Raw genomic sequence first — 23,578 nt, forward strand, 5'->3', positions numbered from 1 at the left:
TCAAGGTGCAGCAAAACTAAGCACATCCTCTTATACTAAGGCTGGACAAGGTAACCCAGTATGAGGAGTGGGGTCCTCAAAGGAGGCAAAAGCTTCTGAGACAGTTGGGCTCTGACTATCAGGAGTCCCACAAGAAGACCAAGCTCTACAATCGTTACATATGCAGAGGACCTATGTCAGAACCCTACAGGCTCCCTGGTTGGAGGTTCAGTATCTGTAAGCCCCCAAGAGCCCAGGCTGGTTGATTCTGTGGGTTTTCTTGTGCTGTCCTTGACCCCTCTGGCTCCTCCAATCCTTCCTCCCCATCTTCAATAGATTTTCCCCAAGCTCTGTCTAGTGTTTGGCTGTGGGTCTCTGCATCTGTTTTCATCAGTTGCTGGATGGAGCCTCTCTGATGATTATGCTAGGCAGAATATATTATGCTATAGCAGAATATCATAAGGAATCATTTCATTGACTTTTTTTTGCTGGGCGTGTTTGGTTCTATCTTGGGTTTCTGGGCTATTGGGATATCTAGTCACTGGTTCCTGGTCCTCCGCAGTGTCAGACATAGGTTCCCAATCATGGCATGGGTCTCATACTGGACCAGCCATTGAATGGCCACTTACACAATTTCTGTGCCTCTTTTGCCCCAGCAAACAGGAAAAACTGTAGGTTGAAGGTTTTGTGGCTGGGTTTGTGTTCCAGTCCCATCACCAAAAGCCTTGCCAGGTTGTAAGAAATGGCCAGTTCAGCCTCTGTACCCCCTTTCAAGGAGTGACTCCCATTTCAAGGAGTCACGCTCATAGATTCCTGGGAGTTTCCATTGCACTGGGTTTCTATTTTGCCCATGAAATACCCCCAATTCCAGTTATCTCTCCCAGTCCTCTCTCCCTCCTCCCTTGATCTCCCCAATCAGCATCTCTGCCTCTCTCACATACACAAACACATACTCACACACATATTGGAGTTCCCAATTTGACTTGAAAAGTACTAGTTTTTGTTTTGTTTTGTTTTTTTCTAGACAGGGTGTATCTGTGTAGCCCTGGCTGTCCTGAACTCATTCTGTAGATCAGGCTGGCCTTGATCTCAGAGATTCATCTGTTGCCTCTGCCTAACAAGTGCTAGTATTTAAAATGTGCACCACCACCTCCCAGCCTAAAACTTTATCCTTAAGCCTGAAAAAAGAAAATGTCAACCAGCATGTGGCTAGTGTTATTAAAAAAAAATGTTTGACTCGACGTTGTAAAGCACCTGTAACGCCAGTGCTCAGGATGGAGAAGTAGAATGTTACAGACAAGCTAGCGCTATGCTAGAAAACCCTAATTTAAAAAGCCAAACCCAAACCCAATCAAACAAGTATATGCTAAGCCACTATTCAATTACAAGAAACATTTGGGGGAAAGACAAGAAGATAAAATATGACCCCCAATATGTGAATATGACCCACAAGTTGCTATACAGTATGTTTTCCCAAGCCCTTTACTGTTTTGACACAACCTCATTGCCATCTGGGGACATTTGGGAATGGAGACTAAGGGGCCAGTGATGTATCTCAGAGAGGAGACTGCTTTTCTAGTGTGCACTAGGCCCTGGCTTCAATCCCTAGCAATGCATAAGACAGCAAGGTGGCTCACATCTGCAATGCCAATATTTGGGAGCTGGAAGCAGGGAGATCAGAAACTCAGTCATCCTCAGCTACATCTGAATTTTGAGGACAGCCTGTGCTACATAAGGCCTTATCTATAAAAAGAAGATAAATAGAATGCCAGCTGGGAAGCAAGAGGACAATGTGGACCCAAGATGAACTCCTGTCCAGTCTTGCCACTCACCAGCCATGTGATCACTTGATCTTGAGGGTAACTCCCAAGCACTCCAAAGATGGCTCTTGATGGAGCTAACTTCAACACTAATATCATGTGGGACCATTATAATAATTAGGCTAATAAACAACTGGCAAATGTCTGCATATAATTGTGTATATAATGAATGCTATCTTTATTATTTTGACACAAATTAATATTCAAATTGAGCTTGAATATTAATTTGATCTCACCCATACTCATTCAGAGGGAAAATATGCTCAACAGGAGATTCAATAAATACCAGCCCAAAATACAGATTTGCAAATAAGTCACGATACTTTCTCTCTAAAAACTAAACTATCTTAGATGTGAGTCATTCTTCCCAGGCTGAAGAAATATGAAGAGCCTAGAATTAAAAAAAAATGGTCCTCCCCTACCAGCTGCTCATCCTCTGGATATATTTTCTAAACTATATTGCCACATTGCCACCAGATCCTAGATCTTAGTTAGATTTGACCAAACAACAATACCTTGTCTCAGGCTCTCCCAGGCAAAAAGAAAGAATGGCCGCCTGGTGGTCTCTAGGTAGCAATCGGAAGTATTCTTGCCCGGTTTACCAGGGGACCTCTATGGAAGTCTGGTATAGTGGTGCACACCTTTAATCTCAGCACTTCCGGAGTAAAGGCAGGAAGATCAGCTCAAGGCCAGCCTGGTCTAGAGATCCTGTCTCAAAATCCAAGACAAATAAACAAAAATTCCTTAATACAGACAATGGAGCAAGGCAGAACCTCCAGGATGCCTTCCCACACAAGTATCAGCCAGGGATTTCTCTCTGCTTCAGCTGGAACCCCCAGAGAACCACTTAATTTGATCCTGTGATTTTTCTCTTTTCAAAGACTCACTAAGAGTTAGGTCTCTGGCATTGGCTCAGGGCATTTGCACTTGAGCTATTTACAAATAAAACCTCACAGCCCAATTTACTTCTTCTTGCTTATTATGTCTTTCCAATCATCTCCCCAGATTCCATCTCTAGGAAGGGAATGTGGTTATTTATCCCCATACTCCTCCTAATAACTGTGCATGCTCAAAAAAAAATCTAACTTGGCACTATAAGATGGCTCAGGTATTAAGAGCATTTTTTCAAAGAACTAGGTTCGGTTATCAGCACCCACAAACTCCAGATTCAGGAAAGTTGAAGTTCTCTTCTGACCTCTGTGGGTAACCAGGGACACGTGTGATAAACACGCATGCATTCAGGCAAAATATTCATACACATAAAAATAAAATAAATACAACTTTAAAAATATATCCAAGTGATGTTTGGCAAATAAATGAATCAATAAGCAGAGATTTTAAAATTTTATTACCATTTTTCCTGTTTGCTTAAACAAACCAACACATTACAGATCTGACTAAAAGTTTTTTTTTTTTTTTTGGTTTTTCGAGACAGGGTTTCTCTGTGGCTTTGGAGCCTGTCCTAGAACTAGCTCTTGTAGACCAGGCTGGTCTCGAACTCAGAGATCCGCCTGCCTCTGCCTCCCAAGTGCTGGGATTAAAGGCATGCGCCACCATCACCCGGCCTGACTAAAAGTATTAAAGCAACTCAAAGATTGACCATTGAATAGTTTCCCTACATTTTCTCAAAATCTGGTACAAGAACAGATGTAAGTAATCAAAAACTTGCATTGCAAAGGAAATGGACCACACTTTCAATTATGAAGACGAGCACTGAAAAAAAACATCTAAAGAGAAAATAGATGAATCAATTATCATCATCTAAAACCAGAACACAAAGTTGCACTATAGTGTGTTCTCCGCATGGCCCAGACTAACACTGACATTCTCCCCCTTACTTAAAATTTTGACTGTCCCTTTTAAAATCAGTAATTGGGTTGCCCCATGTTGTTATCAAAATGGTACTAATCCTCCATGGGGCCATTTCTGGAGCCCTCATCTCTCAATGCCTGATTATATAAAGATGAGAAATACATTGGTTCCCTCCTTGTAAATTTGGTCAAAAATTCAAGAACTTTCATCTTGGTGGTTTCAGAGTAGGCTCTTGGACCCCACAGGAACACATAACGTGGAGGATAACTCTCGGGCACCTGCCTATATTTCAGATAATTTTGCTGCACTAAATCTCTAGTGAGGAACTCCCTGGGCTCCCCATAAATGAAATGCTCCTTCCCATCATATATTCCTAACATATTCAGGAATTCCCACATGCTTTCTTCAGAGGCACAGTCCCCCTCTATGAATATTACACCCAGAATAACTATCAGGAAGACATTTCTAGGCAACCTCCTGTTGTTGTCATCATATGTGAGATTTAGTGTGTTGGTAAGCACGTAAGAGCTGCTTACAGGATCATCTTCCTTTATATCAACGCCAAAAATCATCTCTAAGCACTTAGCAGCTTCCTCAAAGATGGCAGGGAATTGTTTCTTGTGGTCTTTGGTGAGAAACCCGAGCATTTCCATTTCCTGGATAGGTTCTTTCATTCTATATTTCAGGAGCAGGAGATTCACCAGTTCAGTGACCTTTTGCTTTTTGAGATTTTGCCATGCGGAAACTTCGTCTGTCAACTTCGAAGTGTTTAAAAGCTCTTTTTCTGGGCTGCCATATTCTTCAACTAAGTTGATATATGAAGTAAAGGAGTAAGAGCTCTGGTAACTCTGTGAAATACTCAGCATTCAGGTAGCAGACTCTTCTGCCTCATCAGGATTGCTCCAAAACAGAGGATGTGATAAGGAAGCGGAAGGTGAGGAAGCACAGAAGGAGGGCAAAGTGAATCTTAAAGAGGCAGATGATGTAGACAAGATGCTGTCGCTATAAGTGGCTGCCCCTGCCTCCTCGGCCTCATCTTCGTCGTCCTCCTCTTCCTTTTCATCCTCTTCCTCCTCTTCTTCCTCTTCCTCCTCCTCCTCTTCCTCCTCCTCCTCTTCCATTTCTTCCTCTTCCTCCTCATCCTCTTCCGTTTCTTCCTCTTCTTCCTCCACCTCCTTCTCTTCCATTTCTTCCTCCTCCTCCTCCTCCTCCTCAGCTAATCTATATATTTCAAAAGCATCCTGGAAAACTTTCCAGAGGCTGAAGTGTGGATAGTATGACATGATGAATCTGGCTGGAGATGGTAGGCTGGAGTATAAAGCAGGACAGTGGGTGAGTAGGGAGAGGGAAAAGTATTGTGAGTGGCCCAGCTAAAAAATTCTCACCCCCTCATGAATCTAACAAAAGTATACTTACAAAACTTCTTTGTAGGTGATTGTCTCAGAGCCCTGCTAGCCAGCTGCTTTCCTTGTTGTGTGTCCTACTGGAACCTGAAGAGGGATATGAGAAAGGTCCTCAGCATATAGGCAACTGGAAGATCCTAGGGCCCCACAGTGAGGTATGTGTCTGGGTACTTTGGGAACTCCCTTGGTTCTGGGCTTTGGGTAGTGACCTTGGTGCCCATTCAGGGTGTGCTTCTCACCTTGACTACTTGACTCCCTGGGACTTTTCTATGTTGTCATTTGAGGGGAGATGACTCTCATCAGAACCCTCAGCTCAATTTCTGATTGACAGCTCTCGAAGATGAGCTGAGAGGACCTCCCACACTGAAGACTGCATAAAACCTGAAGTACTCAATGCAGCTGGAAATCCCAAATTCCAGGAGGGCCCCCTTTGAGTTTACTTTTATTATAGAAGGTTTTAGAACCTACTCAGCTGTTGGACTGAGACAACCCCTAAGGATAACACCTCACATTCCCGAGACAAAGAAGAAGAAATAAGGGAACCCCACCCTAAGTATTATCTGTCAAGGGCCTTTCCTACATGCTATCCAAGAGCACCAAACTCTTGTTTCCATCTCCTAAATAAGAGATGTACTCCTTTCTCAATCGGAACCCTCAGAGCCTGGGGTTATACCTCTGCTGGCTGTAACAACTGCTTCTGCTTTACTCTCGGTACAGTTTGCATGCCACTGGACCTACCATATGCGAGCTGGGCAAGGGCCTGGAGCATGAAAGAACACACAAGAGACCTGGGTTATTCAAAAGGAGATCAGCTGAATGCTGTTTATTCAAATTTAAGGAAAACCTTAAATACCTACCTGCTGCACAATGGAATGCCCCCCAGGCAGGTGGGAAATTACCACACCCAAGGTGGAGTCAACAATGCCCTATAGCTAGTCAACAGGAGGGGCAGAAGGAGCGTAGAAACTAACAGGATATTTTAGCTGGCTGACCAGAAAATGTCCTCAAAATGAAACCCAGGAGCAGGGATAGACCCATGGGCCCTACAGGTCCCCATTTTATATAAATTATATGACTAGGCCTGTCTTAGGTGGCATTGGACGTCAGGCAATACTCCTTACCCATCATGGGAAAGCACCAGGTCAAAACACACTTCCTGTCTTGGTTTGGGAAGCCCCCCAAAAACCTTTCCCATCATTGGCTCACTAGTCAACTGTCACTGGGTTCTGCCAGATTTGTGCTGAAAGATCCTCCAGAGGAATAGCTAAGAGGACTCACCAAGTGGCGACATTGACCTGAGCTTGCCTTTGGCTCTAGCTCCATGAAACCATGAAGATGATGCTCCAGTACATATAAGCACTCCTTAAGGAGGCTGAGCCTGCTCAGTCATTAATAAGTCTGCCAGCAAATTGGAGCCCTTTAAGTAAGGTCTCAGCACTGGCAAAAAACCACGCCATCGCATCAGCGCAATCCTCCTGCATTTCACCTCTCCACATCAGCGCAATCCTCCTGCATTTCACCTCTCCACAACAATCTCCTCCCAAAAGGCAGGCTGCCTTCCTTCTTTTACTAACTTCTTTCTTATCAGTGCAATCTCCTTTTCTAAAGTGTCTTTTTTTCTCTTTTATATCCCTTTTATAACTCTTAACTTCCTGTTCCTCAAAACTCTTAATAGAACTCACAGATTCTACACCCTGAATCTCCTCAAAGGTTTTGGTCAAATACTCTAATTGCTCTTTTAATTTTACCTTCTCCCAATCAGAAATATGAAAGCCCCCTGCTTGTAGAAACCAGGGACTAAACTCTCTCAAAAAATTAGGCAATAAACTACCTTATACAAAAGAAAACTGTCTTAAAGAACTCTTGTGCTGTTTAGTTTTAATACCAGTGCCTTCCTTGCCTTGCTTCTTTAAAAGAACTAATAACTGGCCCATTAATCGGCCGTCAATACTGGAACAGAATTACTTGCACCCATTTTCAATTCACACTCACCAATCAATTTCTTACCTGCTGGCCAGCATTCCCAGGGCGATCTCTCAGGGGTCCCCTACATCCCGATCTCACTGATGGGTCTCCAACTGTAACACCTGCTTCTGCGTTACCCTTGGTACAGTTCACACACCACTGTACCTACTGTAAGTGAGCTGGAGAATGAAAGAATACACAAGAGACCTAGGTCATTCGAAAGGAGGTCAGCTGAACGCCATTTATTCAAATTTAGGGAAAACCTTAAATACCTACCTACTGCACAATGGAATGCTCCCCAGGCAGGTGGGAAATTACCACGCCCAAGGTGGAGTCAACAATGCCCTATAGCTAATTACCAGGCAGGGCAGAGGGAGCACATGAACAAACAGGATGTTTTAGCTGACTGACCAGAAACTGTCCTCAAAATGAAGCCCGGGAGCAGGGGTAGACCCATGGGCCCTACATCTGGCAATGGTTTGTTCCTCTGAGCAATGCTTTGAGATCACTAAGATAGAGGAGATGATGTACCACATCCCTCAGGGAATCTACAAGCTGACAGCATGGGAAAGGAAGCAGTCCTAGTAAGGGAGGGAGGGAGGTTGTACCCTCAGTTCTCACTCAGAATCATTATCTTAACTGCTGGTGGTCCCGGACTCCTTGCTATGCTGACCTGACCTATCTCCTCATCACACTATTGCCTCTGCAGACCAAGTTCCTCAATCCCCTGAGAATTCAAGGCAACACAGAAAAGGTACTAGACTCCCCTTCTCGGCTAAAGTCACAGACAAACACAAAGGCTTTCCTTCGCCTCCCTGGAACACTGCATAGAAAACTAAAATGGCATCAAATTCAATGACACCTGTCCCGGGTCTGTTGAGAAAGGACAGTCATCTTTACTGTTTAGCAAGGACTGCCTCAGTCTCCTTTGACCCGAAGTGTGTCTGTTTAACCAAGACCTCACCATCCTGAAACACTATAGTTCCTTGGCTCTTTGGAGAGCTTGTGGCAGAAGTCAGAGTCCATTCCATTAGAACATCACAAGCTAAAAGAAAGGATGGCCTCTCATAGTTATTGATTTAAAGGATTGTTTTTTCACTATACCTTTGCAAAAAGAAGATAGAGAAAAATTTGCCTTCACAGTGCCTACTTATAACAATTCTCAACCTTCGAGGAGGTACCACTGGACCGTTCTCCCCCAGGGTATGTTAAATAGCCCCTCCTTGTGCCAATATTTTGTGAACCAACCATTGCAAATAATATGCAAGAAATTTCCCAAATCTATAGAATACCATTACATGGACGACATCTTGTTATCCGATTCAAACATGGATACCTTGAATAGACTGTTTGAAGAAATAAAGATACTTTTACCTAAATGGGGATTGCAATTAGCTCCTGAAAAGATTCAGAAGGGAGATTCTGTTAATTATTTAGGTTATAAAATAGGTTTGCAAAAAATTAAGACACAAAAAGCACAAATTAGGAGAGATCGCCTACGGACTCTTAATGACTTTCAAAGGCTGTTAGGAGATATTTCCAGTCTACGACCAGCTATTAGAATAACACCTGATCTAATAATTCATTTGAACAAAACCTTGGATGGTGATAAAGATTTAAACAGTCCCAGAGAATTAACAGCTGAAGCAGAAAAGGAACTGACAATGATTGAGGAAAAATTACAACAGGCACATGTGGACAGGGTGAATCCAGAGCTCGATTGTATTCTCGTCATACTACCATCAAAAATTTCTCCTACAGGAATTTTAATGCAGAGAGATGATATTATTTTGGAATGGATCTTTTTACCACATAAACCAAGTAAGAAACTGAAAACTTATGTGGAAAAAGTCTCTGAGTTAATTATAAAAGGCAAGCTGAGACTTCGTCAACTAGCAGGCATAGACCCAGCAGAAATTATAGTGCCTTTCACTGCTGATGAACTAAAGAAATTATGGGAAGATAATGAACCATGGCAAAGAGCTTGTGCTAATTTTTTGGGAGACATTAATAACAACTATCCAAAAAGCAAGAGGCTTAACTTCATAAAGAGAACCTCTTGGATTCTTCCTCGAATCGTCTGTGATGCTCCAATAACTGGAGCCCGTACATTCTATACTGATGCCAATAAATCAGGGAAGGCAGGTTACAAATCAGAAGACTTGGATAAGGTGGAACAAAGTCCGTATAATTCTGTCCAGAAGGCAGAATTATATGCCATTCTTATGGTGCTAAGGGATTTTAAAGAACCTATTAATATAGTTACAGATTCACAATACACGGAAAGAGTTATTTTACATATTGAAACTGCAGAATTTATACCTGATGATACTGAACTAACCTCATTGTTCCTCCAGGTTCAAGATTTGATCAGGAACAGGCTTTGCCCTATGTACATAACACACATCCGATCCCATACGGGTCTGCCAGGTCCTCTAGCACAAGGTAATGCAGAAATTGATCAATTATTGATTGGTAGTGTGCTACAAGCCTCTGAATTTCATAAAAAACATCATGTTAATAGCAAAGGTTTGAAGAAAGAGTTTTCAATTACATGGCAACAAGCTAAGTAGATTGTAAAGAAATGCCCTACTTGCTCTTTCTATAACCAAATGCCACTGCCTGCAGGGGCTAATCCAAAGGGCACCCAAAGGAATGAAATCTGGCAGATGGATGTGTTCCACTTTGCAGAATTTGGCAAATTAAAATATGTACACCACACCATAGACACATATTCAGGTTTTCAATGGGCTACTGCCCTGAGCTCAGAAAAGGCTGATTCAGTAATCAAACATTTATTGGAAGTTATGGCCATCATGGGTATACCTGCGCAAATAAAGACAGATAATGGTCCAGCATATGTATCTAAGAAAATGAAACGCTTTTTTGATTATTATAATATAAAACACATTACAGGTATACCAAATAATCCTACAGGTCAGGCAGTTATAGAAAGATCAAATCGTACTATAAAGGATATGCTGAACAAACAGAAAGGGACTGAAAATACCCCCAGAAATAGATTACATAATGCTTTATTAACCTTGAATTTTCTTAACGCTAATGAGAAAGGAAGGACAGCAGCAGAAAGACATTGGATAATGGAAAAGTCTGCTGAACTAAATCAACCGATTTATTTCAAAGATGTGCTGACCTCTCAGTGGAAGCCAGGAGATGTGCTACGTTGGGGAAGGGGTTTTGCTCTTGTTTCCACAGGAGAAGAAAAATTGTGGATACCATCAAAATTAATAAAGTTTCGATTTGAAGAGGAGAAACCTCTTGGAAAGGAGAAATGACAACTCATCCACAACGATGATATTCATACAGGTGGTAAGAAAAACATATAGAATGGGGGCAGGGTTCTGTTCTTATCTCCACAGGAAAACACTCATCTTTGAGAAATTCAAGGGACCCTGGATGTTTGGATACTGACAGATGGAAAAATACCTGCCCAATAGGAAATATCAAGAAAACTGAATGGGTTGTGTAAGTAATATTAAACCATATTTCTAAATTTATAAAGCTGGTTTTGAAGTTGGACTCTGGCTCAGTCCCTCTCCAATTCCAAGCCTGTTAGTAAGAGCAAAACCCAGAGTTTCTGGAGTTTCTGTCTCATGTCAAGAGCCATGATATGGGACAGAAAGAAATATGAGTTTAGAAAACATCTTTGCTTTTCTTCATATCTATCATACTTTTCATTGAATATATCTATCATGTCTTTCATTGAATATATATATATATGTCTATATATGTCTATATGATTAATGTTTAAGTTTTTCATAATGAACAATGAGTTTTTCCTGAAGTGACATTTGAAGTTTCCAGGAAGAAGATGGGGCCCCATAACAACAACTCCACCTGGTTGATATGACGTCATGATACTGATAGCGCTACTACAAGACCTGCTTTGGGTACCAGCTGCACAAGACAGTTCCAACTTGGTTAGCTGAAATGGTGCACATCTTATACAACATTTTGGCCAGACCTGCACGAAAATACTCAGAGACTATTTGCAATTTTAAAAGACATTATCTTGAAATTTAACCATCATTTTACTTTCACAGGATCCCCCAGAAAGAACGTCGCCCCTATGACAGCTGGAAGTAATTCTAGAGAACGACGTCCCCTCTCCCAGTAAAGTTTGCCCTTGGGTTTAGGGACATCATTTAGGGGTTGATTATAATTAGTATATGATTGAGGGTTGGGGGAGGAATTTTATAAGCTCAGGGATCATTTTGAAAAAAAAAGAGGGATGATGGGATAATAGACAAATATATTGGTATAGATTCTTGTATATTGATACAAAGTTAAATTATATTGACTATTGTACGCATGCATGTTTCTACCTCTGTTTAAAACATTTTTATGTATTGACATATATTGTATTGATATATATATATATTGTATATATTTACCATATTGCAGTGTACATTTCTACCTCTGATTAAGATACTTATATAATGTTTGTGTATTGATATATATTTACCTACTGCAATGTATATTTGTACATTGTTTATATTTGGAGGTCATTGTCCTCATTTGTTTCACAGTCGTTTATTGTCTTAGTCTTTAAGTTAGATAGATATTGAGAATTATATAGACAAATTGTCATCTAAGTTTGTCATTTATAATTAGACTAATCAGGTTCTTTAGATATATAGAGATTATACTCAGTATAGATAGATAATCTTCAACCTCTTCAAAGAGCTGTAGAAAATGGCCTTTAATCTAACTCAGAGTTTCGTGATAGTGAGACACAATTGCTCCTGGCAACACCGCTCTATTCCCGAGAGAATGTTGAGCACCAAAAACACTCCATCTGGAGCCTTTCTATTTGGCAGAACTGGCCTTTGGGCAAAGAAATGCCCATACCTCAACAACTGACACAGATACAGAGCGTGCATCAATGGATAAAACAGGACTGTCATATCCTGCCAAGACAGGGTAAGATAGTTTTGAAAAGTTCCTTGCCTTTAATAATGGTATGTCAGTTATGTTAGGCCTTAGCCAAAATTGGTTGACTCAACGTTGCAAACGAGACTTTGGGTGATTGCCCAGGTAGTCAGTTGTCTCTGTCAATTGTTGCACATTTTGGATATATCTCGTTTGTTGAGTAGTGTTTATTCCCTTCTCAGATCTTTGACTGAGTTGAAGATTATATAATTGTAGTTACTCTTTACATTATTTGGACTTCTTGAGATAGAATGTTAAGCAAAGCTTTTGTTCTCAATATTGTTTGTTGTATTTATTATTTGTTGTTATTGTATGTAGTTGTATTTGGTTTAGTTCTGTCTTATTTAGACAAAAAGGGGAGATGTAGGGATAAGTCCCGCCCCTTAAGGGGCGTGTTCGCCTCGGGCTAATGTCTGCCTATAAATTTGGCGAGCAAGCTCCAAGCGCTCGCTTCTGCTTTCCTGGTCTAAACGGGAACGGTGGTTCTGTAAGTCTATTTCTACATTAAACTACATTAAAGCTATATATATATATATTTACACTTTTGGTAATAAAGAGGGCAAAAGAATTCCAGATTGCAGAGGGCCCATAGGTTGAATAACCTTGTTGATGGCCCCGAGTTCTGTCACCATTCTCCATTTACCTGATTTTTTCTTAACCACAAATACAGGAGAATTCCAAGGGCTGGTAGATTCTTCTATATGTCCAGCATCTAATTGTTCTTGTACCAGCTGTTCTAAAGCCTGTAACTTTTCCTCAGCTAAAGGCCATTGCTTTGTCCATATTGGTTTCTCAGTCAACCATTTTAGAGGCAAGGCTGTTGGTATCTCTGAAGGGACATCAATTGCTTGTTCTTTTACAGCCCGAATGGCCGGTTTTCTCAGTTTGTAATATCTTTTAATATTATTCTCAGAAATATAGGCTCTAGATTTAGCAGGAATGTTAATTTCAGTATTCCATTGTTGTAATAGGTCACGACCCCATAAATTCATTGCGATATTGGCTACATATGGCTTTAATTTTCCTATTTGTCCCTCTGGCCCTATACATTCAACCCATCTCGTGCTCTGCCTTACTCGAGATAGGCTTCCAATTCCCAGGAGCTGAACATTTCCATTCTGAAGAGGCCAATACGGATGCCAAGATTCTGGGGTAATGATACTTACATCAGCACCTGTGTCCAGCAGGCCAGTAATAAAAATGCCATTTACACACACTCTCAGTTTAGGTCTTTGATCATTTATAGAAGTTTGCCAAAACACATGTAACTTATCTTTCTGATCATTATTGCTTGTAAAAGTAGGCATGGGGCTTCCTAATTGTCCTGATGAGGCACGTTCTCTGCAGAAACTGGATATGACTGAACCATGTTAGCCATGGGGGCCTGTGAGGCCCCCCCCTCTCACGTTTCCCGGCTGTATCAGGTTGCCTTGTCTATCTCTTGTAGACCTGCATTCATTCATCCAATGTCTGCCCTTTCCACATCTTCTACATAAACCTGAAGGCTGCGTCCTCCTATTTCTGTTATTTCTAGAAGATGCATTATTATTATTATTTCTGAAAGATGCATTATTATTATTTCTGAAAATCCGTTGTCTACAATTCCTTTTCATATGACCCATTTTTCCACAATTAAAACATTTGGTATTCTGGTGTCTCCTTTTACCATTGGAAATTGCTTCTTCTACCCATGCTTCAGTGCCATAATCAAATGTATCAACATTGAGTGCATGCAAGACCCATTCTTCCAACGGTGCTGATCTGAGCTTTAAAGGACCCAAAATCCTTTTGCATTCCACATTTGCATTTTCATAAGCCAAAGACTCAATCATTATACGTCTTGCTTCTGGGTCAGATATTCCTATTTGTACAGCCTTAGTTAATCTTTGTAAAAAGTCACTAAAGGGTTCTCTCTGACCCTGTTTAACTCTGACAAATGATTCCATTCTCTGTCCTGGGTCTTGTACCCTGTCCCAAGCCCTTAAGCCTGCTGTAGTACACATGGAGAGTGTGTTTTCATCCAAATTAGCTTGTTCCTGAGGGTCAGAAAAGAGCCCTTCACCTAGAATTTGATCTAGGGAAATGTCAATTCCCTTTGCTTTTTCCTGCTGTTCTAAGAGTCTAGCCTCTTGCCTGAATAAGCATTTCTATTTCAATTGCGGTCCACTCTCGAGTACCGCAGAGCTCAGCTGGAGCCAGTCTGAGGGGGTTGCTCTGCTTGTCGTGGCCCAAGATCTTAGCATCTCTTTAACAAAAGAGGCTTGCATCCCAAAAGTCATGACAGCCTGTTTTATTTCCTTGAGATCATTCATACGCACAGGCTCCCATGTATCCTCCTTGATGACCCTAGGGTTTTTGGAACCAATCACCTTCTCTGTTGTTATTACTGGAAAGGCAGGTAGAGCTGTAGGTAGAGCTTTGTGGAAATTGTCCCGGAGAGACTTACCCACAGATGTAGTTAAAATTTGCCTTTCTACCCTTTGCTCTTCCTCATCAGAATTTAGAAATTCCTCAATCTTTTCAATTCTATTCACCATTGCCTTCTGCAATGTCTGAATCTCCTGTCCAGAATTATGTTCCAAAGCTTTCATTGAGGATTCTAAAGCATGAAGTTTGTCCGTTAGAGATAACATCTCATCTTTGGACATAATTTTTATGGCATAAACCGTGCCTTCTTGTATTGACAATCTTTCCGTCAATCTGTCATAAGCTTTAGACAAAATCCGATTGTCACATTCAGCAGTTTTGATTCTCTCAGTTAATGTTTCATTTCCTACAGAAAGGGACTGAATCTTATGGTCCAGATCAGCTGTTCCCTCTTCCATAGTAATGAATTTCTCCTTAACATCAGCCTGAAGAACTTCAACCTGATTCTTGAGAAGATTGTTATCAGCCTGGAGAACTTCAAACTGATTCTCGAAAAGATTGTTATCAGTTTGGAGAACTTCAACCTGATTCTTGAGAAGATTGTTATCAGCCTGGAGAACTTCAAACTGATTCTTGAGAAGATTGTTATCAGCCTGGAGAACTTCAAACTGATTTTTGAGAAGATTGTTGTCATTCTCAATTGTTTTTAAGCGTTCAATCTCTACCTTAAGAATCCTGGATTCGTCTCGTAAAGACTTTATCATATTTCTATTATCAAACCATTTGGTGCCAATGAAAACTACGAATCCCAGAAGGATCCATATATGTGGGGTGATAGACACCTCTTGTAAAATCTCCCACATGGTACAATTAAAAAAATCATTAAATTCTTGAACAGTAATGTGTTCAGACATTTTATTTATAAAAGAAAATTTTTTACCTGCAATGATCGGTTCCTGCCAGTGGTGGTCTCTGTGTTTTTGGAGCCTGTCCTAGAACTAGCTCTTGTAGACCAGGCTGGCCTTGAACTCACAGAGATCCGCCTGTCTCTGCCTCCCAAGTGCTGGGATTAAAGGCGTGCTCTACCACTGCCTGGCCGGCCTCAAACTTGTGATCCTCCTGCCTCTGCCTCCTTCAGCAAATCCTACCGGCGTGGGCCACCACAACCGGCCAAGTCACTTTGTAACAGACCAAATCTGACACTGTGGCAGCTTTTGTTGCAAAACCGCAAGTACTTGAGCTTCTGCTAATTCAGGCAGTGGGGTTCCGCTGCAAAACTTAGCCAAGGCAGGCAGAATGGGTCTGTGTCGCCGAGTGTGTCAAGGACTCGGCACTGGGGCCGGAGTCACGAACTGAAAAACAGCACCCGGGAGGGTGCTGTGTTAGCTAGCGGGCTACCCGCTTGAGTCGGGGGCAAAATAGCCCGACGTTGGACGCCAAAATGTAGCGGCGTAAACGAATGCAGACAGAGTGTAAATATATATATATATACATATATATATATATATATGTATATATATATAGCTTTAATGTAGAAATAGACTTACAGAACCACCGTTCCGTGGAGACCAGGAAAGCAGAAGCTAGTGCTCGGAGCTTGCTTGCCAAATTTATAGGCAGACATTAGCCCGAGGCGAACACGCCCCTTAAGGGGCGGGACTTATCCCTACACTATACCTTCCTTGGGCTGGAAAAAAAGTTGAGTTAGATTCTACAGGATTCCTTTCCTGAATCCCATTCCATTCAGAATGGGAGAAGAAAAAAGTAAGGTAGAGAAAAATGAGACTTCTTCCATCCTCACCCAGGACCTTCAACTTGATGCCCAGCAGAGTCAGGGACCCATCTCTACACTGACTAGCCCTCACAGAATGTCACCCCGTCAGATCAAAGACCCTTGCACCTCATCCAGAAAGAAGATGAAGAGACACATCCGACAACCCTTGCCAGCAAGATCCTAAGGTTTACAGCAGAAACCTGTTTAGTGCAGGGCCACCTCACTCAGAGCAATATTCATAAATATTATCACCATGGTTCTTTCTCTTCCTATGTTGATAGCAAGAGAGGGTTTCTTTTTTCCCCCTGATGCAACTAAATTGGCCTTGATAAAATCTGGGAACTCCTTTGCAAAGGTTTCCAGGTGATCTTTGACAAATGTCGTCTTTGTTCCCTGAGAACCTGGTCTTTTGTGAAGCATGGCCAAGTCTTGTACTTTTGTCTAGGGTCTCCCAGGGTTGACAGCTGACAGACCCCATGGTTTTAATGAGAGGAGGAGCTGCACCATCCGTTCTCCCTCAGGCTATGTATTTTGCTCCCTGATATCAAAGCCTCACTTCCAGGAGACAAATTTCTTCAATTTCCTGTAGAAATGACAAAGCACATCTAGCCACTAGTGCCCATATCTTGAATGCACAATAGGGTTTTGGAGGGCCTCTTATAGTTCTACAATAGTAAGAACTGTAAGCCATCCTCAAAGGATTTAGGATTTATATTTACTCCTGGCAAAGCCATTTAATGCCTCTATTCTGTGCATGTGAGGATGCCTTCCTTAGTCCAAAGTTCCCATCTCTTTCATATACCATTTTCAAAAAAAGAAGAGATAAGAACTCTGCTTGAGCCTGGACCGTCTCTGGACCAACATTACAAGTTGGTGTCTGCAAGGCTCTCACTATCCATTATGTGTAGTCTCCTCATTCTTGTCCCCAAGTACTCTCAAGCTTGAAGCCTATCCAGCCTCCTGAAATGAGCCTAGCCTCCTCAGAAAAACCCACGGATTCCTTCCAAGATCAAAGTCTAAATACCAAACCCCAAAAGCCAGAATAGGCACCTTAAGGCTAACAGCAAAGGTCACAAGGCTTTCCATATTGATATTCTGAAACCCTGTCACTCCTCCAGATTCTTCATTTTAATGCCTTGGCGACACCAGCCCACTTCCCTTTGCCGAGTGAAGCTAAGGTCCCTGGGGCAAGAAGTCTAAGAGACTCCTCCAAATCCAGTAAAACTCTACCCCCACCCACACTTCTCAGAACATGGGGCCTGTGGGGAGTTCTGTCCCTCCTCCTGACAATGCAGGACCCAGCACTGAACCCTCCTCTAGCAGAGCCACTTCAGGAAAGCCACCCTTCCTTCAACCGTCCTCGGTGAAACCCAGGAAATGACAGGACCCACCAGCCCTGTCCCTCTCTAAAGCAACCTAGGGACAAAACACGGTACCAGTTATCAGTAGGGAGAGGAAGGGTCTCGCCCTTCTCTCAGCGGGGGTCGAGACCACTCGCAGCAGGTCCACAAACCAACGTGGCTGGTCCCCAGCCATGTGGCGGCTGACAGGTCCTTGGCTAGCGGTGTGGGCGGGCGACGGGTGGCAGGTGGAGGCGCAGATGCTGCAAGTCTCCAGGACTGCTGGGGACCCGAAAGCAGCCAGTCTCAGAGACCTCTCTGCAGGGAAGGTGGCTGGTCCCCAGCGGGGACAAACAGTTAGGCTGCGGGTGGGCGAAAGTGTCGGAAAGGCACATCGTGTAGAGTAAGGCTGGACATTTATGAGGTGGGTTATGGCAGGGAAGGGGAAAGGGGAGAAGGGGAAGGAGAGGAGGGAGACAGAGAAGTGGGAGAAGCAGAGAAGTGGGGAGAGAGGCAGAAGCTGCCTCTTCAAGAGAGGGATCGGAAGAGAAAGCTCAGCCAGGAAGCTGAAGATCATCCTGCCTCAGCGAATGGGGGAGGGAGCGGGCGTGGCTTGTCTCTTAAAGAGACAGAACAATTATTACACTCCACACAGAATTTGGAAAAGATTAATTATAAGCCATGAACCTGCCTGGAGACCCTAACGATAGGCGGAGCTTCTGCATCTCCCACATCCAGGAAGAAGATGAAACCCTCAGAATGATACGACCTTAGAGAGCCTGGAACATCATGTGGACATGGGCAGATGTTTTTATATAAAACCAGGGTGCCTCCCCTGCTCACCTATGTACAGCCTCCATCCGAATGCCCCAGTTCACTTAGAACTTCCAGACATCGAACTTGGAGACGATTATTACATGACCCTGCCTAGACCCTATTGGTAGATTGGATGAGGAATCATCACGTTCCCCGGGGGAGGGGAGAAAAGGAATTCCAGCTACCCCTCAAAGTTATCCTGATCAGCAACAACCAGCAATGTTTCTCAAGGCCGGAACCCTCCCTCCCTGAACCAAGTCGAAGCCCCTTTCAAACAGCAGGCAATCTCCTGAGCAGCCCAACCCTTGTGGAAATCTGGAAACAAACGGTAGACACCCAACCAAGCTGGAGCCTCCCACCAACTGTCTATGCAAATAGAATTAATGACCCATTTCTCTCAGGAAGGGCAAATCTCCACCCTTCCCTTGGAGTCTTCTCAAGCAAGGTTGGAAACTCCTGGAGTAGGGATGGGTTGGTATATACGGGGTGGTAGTGGAATCAAAGTTAAGAGTTTCTACCCAGCAGGAAACCTCCTGGGGAAAAATTGCTGGGACCAATAATACAGCACTCCCAACATGTGTCGGGGAGGAAAGGGTTCCAAGTCCACCCGCAAAAGCCTCCCTTTAATATGTCCAAAGGTAGGACTCCTTGCCTGGAGACCAGAGTTCAGCCCTCACACCAAAATCTCACCTCCCTCCTCAATGAATAAATTCGTCAGGAGCCTTAGGCTGTAAGCCCGTGAAGTGGAAAAGGGGTAGTCAGACTACGCCCTAGTGGGCGGGACTTCCAGGCCAATTTCCTGTCCTCCCTTAAACGATTGGCCAGGCCTAGGGCCCCGCCCTCTGTTGCTGTGAAACCATGGGCCTCAGAATACACAGAGAAAATTCTAGAAACAACTGGGGGTCAGGGACCCGGAACTAGGCACTTGTGTGAATTAGGACTAGGCAATCTGGAAGCGACGGCCAGGCAGGACTACTATTCTGTCTATCTGAAGGGAAAGGGCCCCTTTAGTCTTTCGATTCCTCACCCGATAACCCAGGAAATTTCCAAGACATACCCTAGTTAACCAATGCCTTATTCATTCAGACTTCCAACATGGAAGTCATAGTTCACCACACACCAGTGTGTTTACTGTGGGAGGGCGTGGCTGCAGGGTTCACAGCTAGTGGAGTGGAGAAAGCTCATTCCAGTTTGAACCCAGGCTTTTTGCTTTGCAGTTTCTCTCTCCAGGCCTAAATTCACTGGATTTTAAGCAATAGGTCCCATTGTGAAAAGCCAGCAGGGGGCAAGTGAGGAATCAATAAACTGTTAAGCCCCAGGGCTTCCCGGAGTTTGCAAATAGATAGGGTGGGGCAGAGGCCAGTGTTCTGTCTGTGACAGTAGAAATGCCTCTAGCCTTCCCCAGGTTATTTATATTTAATCTGGTAAAGGCATAACTCCCATTCCTTTTGTTGACTGATCAGTTCTTCAGGCCAAAGCCCTCAATTCACTGAAGATTTTCAGATATAATAGCCTGGTGATGGTGGCACATGCCTTTAATCCCAGCACTCGGGAGGCAGAGGCAGGCGGATCTCTGTGAGTTCGAGACCAGCCTGGTCTACCGAGCTAGCTCCAGGACAGGCTCCAAAGCCACAGAGAAACCTTGTCTCGAAAAACCAAAAAAAAAAAAGCTGAACTCAAGGGACTGTTCTGCCTAAACCTCCTCTGGACAACAGGCCCTGGGCCCTCTCACAGTTCAAACCCAGAAAAGATCAGATGTCAGCTGATTGCTAGACAGTGAAAAGTCTCATAAGACCCCTTAATTGTAAAATTTAACAACCATGAAAACCTGTACCTGCTTTCTCTGTTAAAGTAGGCTTGGTGTCTCTAAACCTTGGCCTTCAGCTCCTTGGATTGTCCTTCCCTGCAAACTGGAAATAAAGAGGCCCACTTATTCTGAGTGCGCCTCCCAAGTCGCCCAGTGCTGACCTCTGCACTCAGCAGAGTGGCTGAGGTTCTGTGGGATGATCCTGTGGGTTGTTTCTGCTCAGAGTGAACTGGTTCATCTCTTAGTCCTCACTCGTGGGAGTCGTCATTGTGCATCTCTCCCTGTCTGCCATCTCTGAGCATTTTCCTTACCAAAACTTGCAGAGGATGGTTTTGAGTTCTGGGCCAGATCCTAGAAGTGGGAGAGGCTGCACGGGTGACAACAATTGACCCCCACCCCTGCACACAGGGTATTTTCACCAGCGGTAGCCTCAAACTTTGGAAACATTCTCATTTAAAACGTTTTTATAAAAGTAATTGAGAAATTGACAATAATTCAGGTTTTAGAGAGTCTTAGGTGTTGTTCTTAATTCCCGTTTGTCCTATGGGGCAAAGACGATTACGCAGGGAAAAGACACAGACACTCGGCGGTACCACGTGGTAGGTACACTTTTAATGGGAAGGGAAAACACACTAGGAAAAGTGAAAGGAAGGGACCAAGGGAAGGGTTAAGAAGGGAAGGGAAGGGAAGAAGGGGCGAACTCGTGGCTTGTCCTTGCTTTTAACAGAGGATGCAAAGACTTCTGGGAAATGTGTCCCGCGCTTGCTGTCCAGAGGGATGTTGGGAGTTGTAGTGTTGCAAGGGAACAACATTTCACCCTTTTGGTTTGATTAAAAAAAAATTGGGGGACCTTAAAGGGTAGGGAATGGGGGCATAGTCCAGTCTCTCATGGCTGCTTCCTGCTGACTTTGGGCGTTGAGGGGTCCAGGGAATGTCCGATTATCTTGGCAATGTCCCACTGGCGTTTGCGGTCGCTGGTGCAGTTGGTCACTGATGTCCATGTCCAGGGTTGCTGGCTGGTGTAGTCGGTCGCTGATGTTTGAAGTCCTGGCTGTCGTCTGAGGCGGCTGATTGAAGAAATCTGTGTGGCTTTTCCTGAGTAGCTGGGTCATCATTAAGATGCTGGAAGGCAAAAGTTGCATTAGTAAAAGAAAAAATTAAAAAGAGGGGGGGGATTTTTGGAGAGCTGGGGTGAAGAGGGGGGGGAGAGGGAAATTAAAAGAGGGGGGGATTTTTGGAGAGCTGGGGTGAAGGGGGGGGGGAGAGGGTCTTAGGATGTCCGGGGTTAAGAAATGATAAAAAAATTAAGTGATACTTAAAAAATTAAGTGATACTTATTTCCTTTGTGATACTTATTCCTTTGTGTTTGATCCGTTGGGCTGGCATCCCGGAGCTTAAGGAAACTGTCTTAAAAGAAATAGATTCTAACCATACATCTCTTAACATTTTAGGGAGCCGCTGCTGCAGTCAGCGGCTGACCTGTTACGTAAGAGCTTTGTAGAGGAGAATCTGCTTACCACTTGTCTTCGCATTTGTTGGGGGTACCTGTAACGACAGCTAGACGGTTATTTATGAATTTAAAGAAGGGAGGGTGTGTTAACACAGCGACGGATCGGGACCATTGTTGTCCTTAGACTGTAGTAGGGGGGCTGAATCCGGCGTCCTTTGGAACTTAAGAGTTCAGGGTCCGGTTTGAGTCACCGTGTATGAAGGATTATCTTGAGCTGTGGAGATAAACGGTTTAAGATATGACAGGTGCATCCAATGAGGAATTCCTTTAAGCTTGGCAGCTGTGGGAGTTAAAAGAATTACTTTGAAAGGGCCCTGCCATTTAGGGGAAAGGGGTGAAGGGCGCTGGCCTGGGGGTGAGAGTAATACCTCATCCCCTATTTTAACTGGCGGCGGACATGTATTAGCACATGGTCGAGGTAGTGAGTGATCTGTGAAGTCCCATAGTAGTGAGCGTAAGTGGAACAGGAGGGGAGTGAGCAGGTGGTCAGGAAGGGGGGAAGTCTCCGATGAGAAGCCGGGGGTTAAGACCGGCCGCCCATACATGAGTTCAAAGGGTGAGATGAGGAGGGGGCCCCTTGGAAGGGCTCGGAGTCGGAAAAGAGCTAAAGGCAGGAGCCTTACCCAGTCGAGGTGGAGTTCTTGTGACATCTTAATGAGGGCTTCCTTTAAAGAGCGGTTAGTTCGTTCTACCTTACCTGACGACTGAGGATGGTACGGTATATGAAAATTCCAGGGGATCCCGAGCGCTTTAGACAAATTTTGAGAAATCTGAGAAGTAAACTCTGGACCGTTATCTGACTGGAGAGAAGTTGGGAGTCCAAACCGAGGAATAATCTCTCGGAGGAGAATATCAGAGACTGTCTGGGCCCTCTTGTTAGAGGTGGGGAAGGCTTCAACCCACCCAGACATTGTATCCACCAGAACCAGGAGATATTTAATCCTCCTGACTGTGGGCATATGAGTAAAATCCAGCTGCCAATCAGTTCCCGGAAGGGAGCCCCTTGCTTGGTGGGTAGGGAAAGGGAAGCTACGATATTTAGTCCTGGGATCTGACTTTTGGCAGATCTGACAGGAGGCTGTTGTAGCTTTTAGGAGCCTGATATCCTTAGGTGTAACAAAGGGAGAGTGGTGGTTAGTGACAGTGGGAGCTTAGAGGGGCCTTGGAAGATCAAGGGGGAGGCGTAGGACAGGGAGGAGATGCTCCAAGCTGCCTGTGTGGCCTGTGGCGGAGAGGAGACAGGGAAGAAACGGAAGACACGCACGACCTGTTGCAGGAGAAGTGGGGCGAGGCTGGCCCGGAGAAGGAACGGTAATGGGTGAGCTGTCGCTGTCGCTCAACTGGGCGGAGCGAGAGTGAGTGGCCCCCCCCCCCGAGGCGCGGTGGGGGGGGTGGAGGCAGGGGGGTTGAGGTTTGTCCGCGGGATCCATAGCAGCGGCAGGAGCAGAGGGTCCCCGGAAGGATGGCATTGCACCAGCCTTCCAGATGTGGGGGTTGGTTACAGAGCCCACGACTGAAACGAAGTCTGTCCGCAAAAGGCAACTGGCCCGAACCCAGCTACCTTACGGGGGGAGGAAAAGCCCCGGCCCCGGCTGGGAGGAGACAATTACCGCGAACACGGCAAGCCAAGAGCGCTGGCGTCCCGGGCGTTCTTGGGGCGTGCTAACTCTTAACTGCCCCGAGCCCAGCAACCGTACGGGAGAGAAAGTCCCGGCTGGGAGGAGGCGATTAAGCTCTTTAGGGCACAGGGCCCGGAGGTGCCACAAAAAGTGGCCCGAAAGTGGACAGGAAAAAGTTAGAAAAAAAAGGAAGAAAGAAGGAGAAAAAAAGCCCGGAGCACCGAACTCCGGGTGCGCGGACTGAGCGTTTCGGCCAAGGGCAAAAAAAAAAAACGGGGGAGGCGGGTTAGCAACCTAGCCCTAGACCAAGGTGTGCAAAGAAAGCCGGCCGGACAGTCTTTGAACGCCCCAGGGGGAAGGAAGCCAACTCAGGGTAACTCACGGATCAGGATGAAGCTGTTGAAATGGCCGTG

The 23,578-nt window shown here is 44.3% G+C and overlaps 1 protein-coding gene across 1 annotated transcript; it reads right to left on the bottom strand.

Annotated features, from left to right (window-relative positions):
* Positions 1-3,637: 3,637 nt before the first annotated feature.
* On the bottom strand, positions 3,638-7,045 carry LOC121437547 (melanoma-associated antigen 9-like). The gene is given in 4 exon segments (XM_041637412.1): positions 3,638-4,919; positions 5,028-5,101; positions 5,753-5,774; positions 7,022-7,045. A coding segment is annotated over 1 exon segment (1,191 nt). The 5' UTR covers positions 4,895-4,919; positions 5,028-5,101; positions 5,753-5,774; positions 7,022-7,045; the 3' UTR covers positions 3,638-3,703.
* Between the last annotated feature and the right edge of the window lie 16,533 nt (positions 7,046-23,578).

Source organism: Microtus oregoni, unplaced genomic scaffold (assembly GCF_018167655.1).
Source record: "Microtus oregoni isolate MIOR12 unplaced genomic scaffold, Mior012 000052F_ref0000163, whole genome shotgun sequence".
Classification (NCBI taxonomy): domain Eukaryota; kingdom Metazoa; phylum Chordata; class Mammalia; order Rodentia; family Cricetidae; genus Microtus; species Microtus oregoni.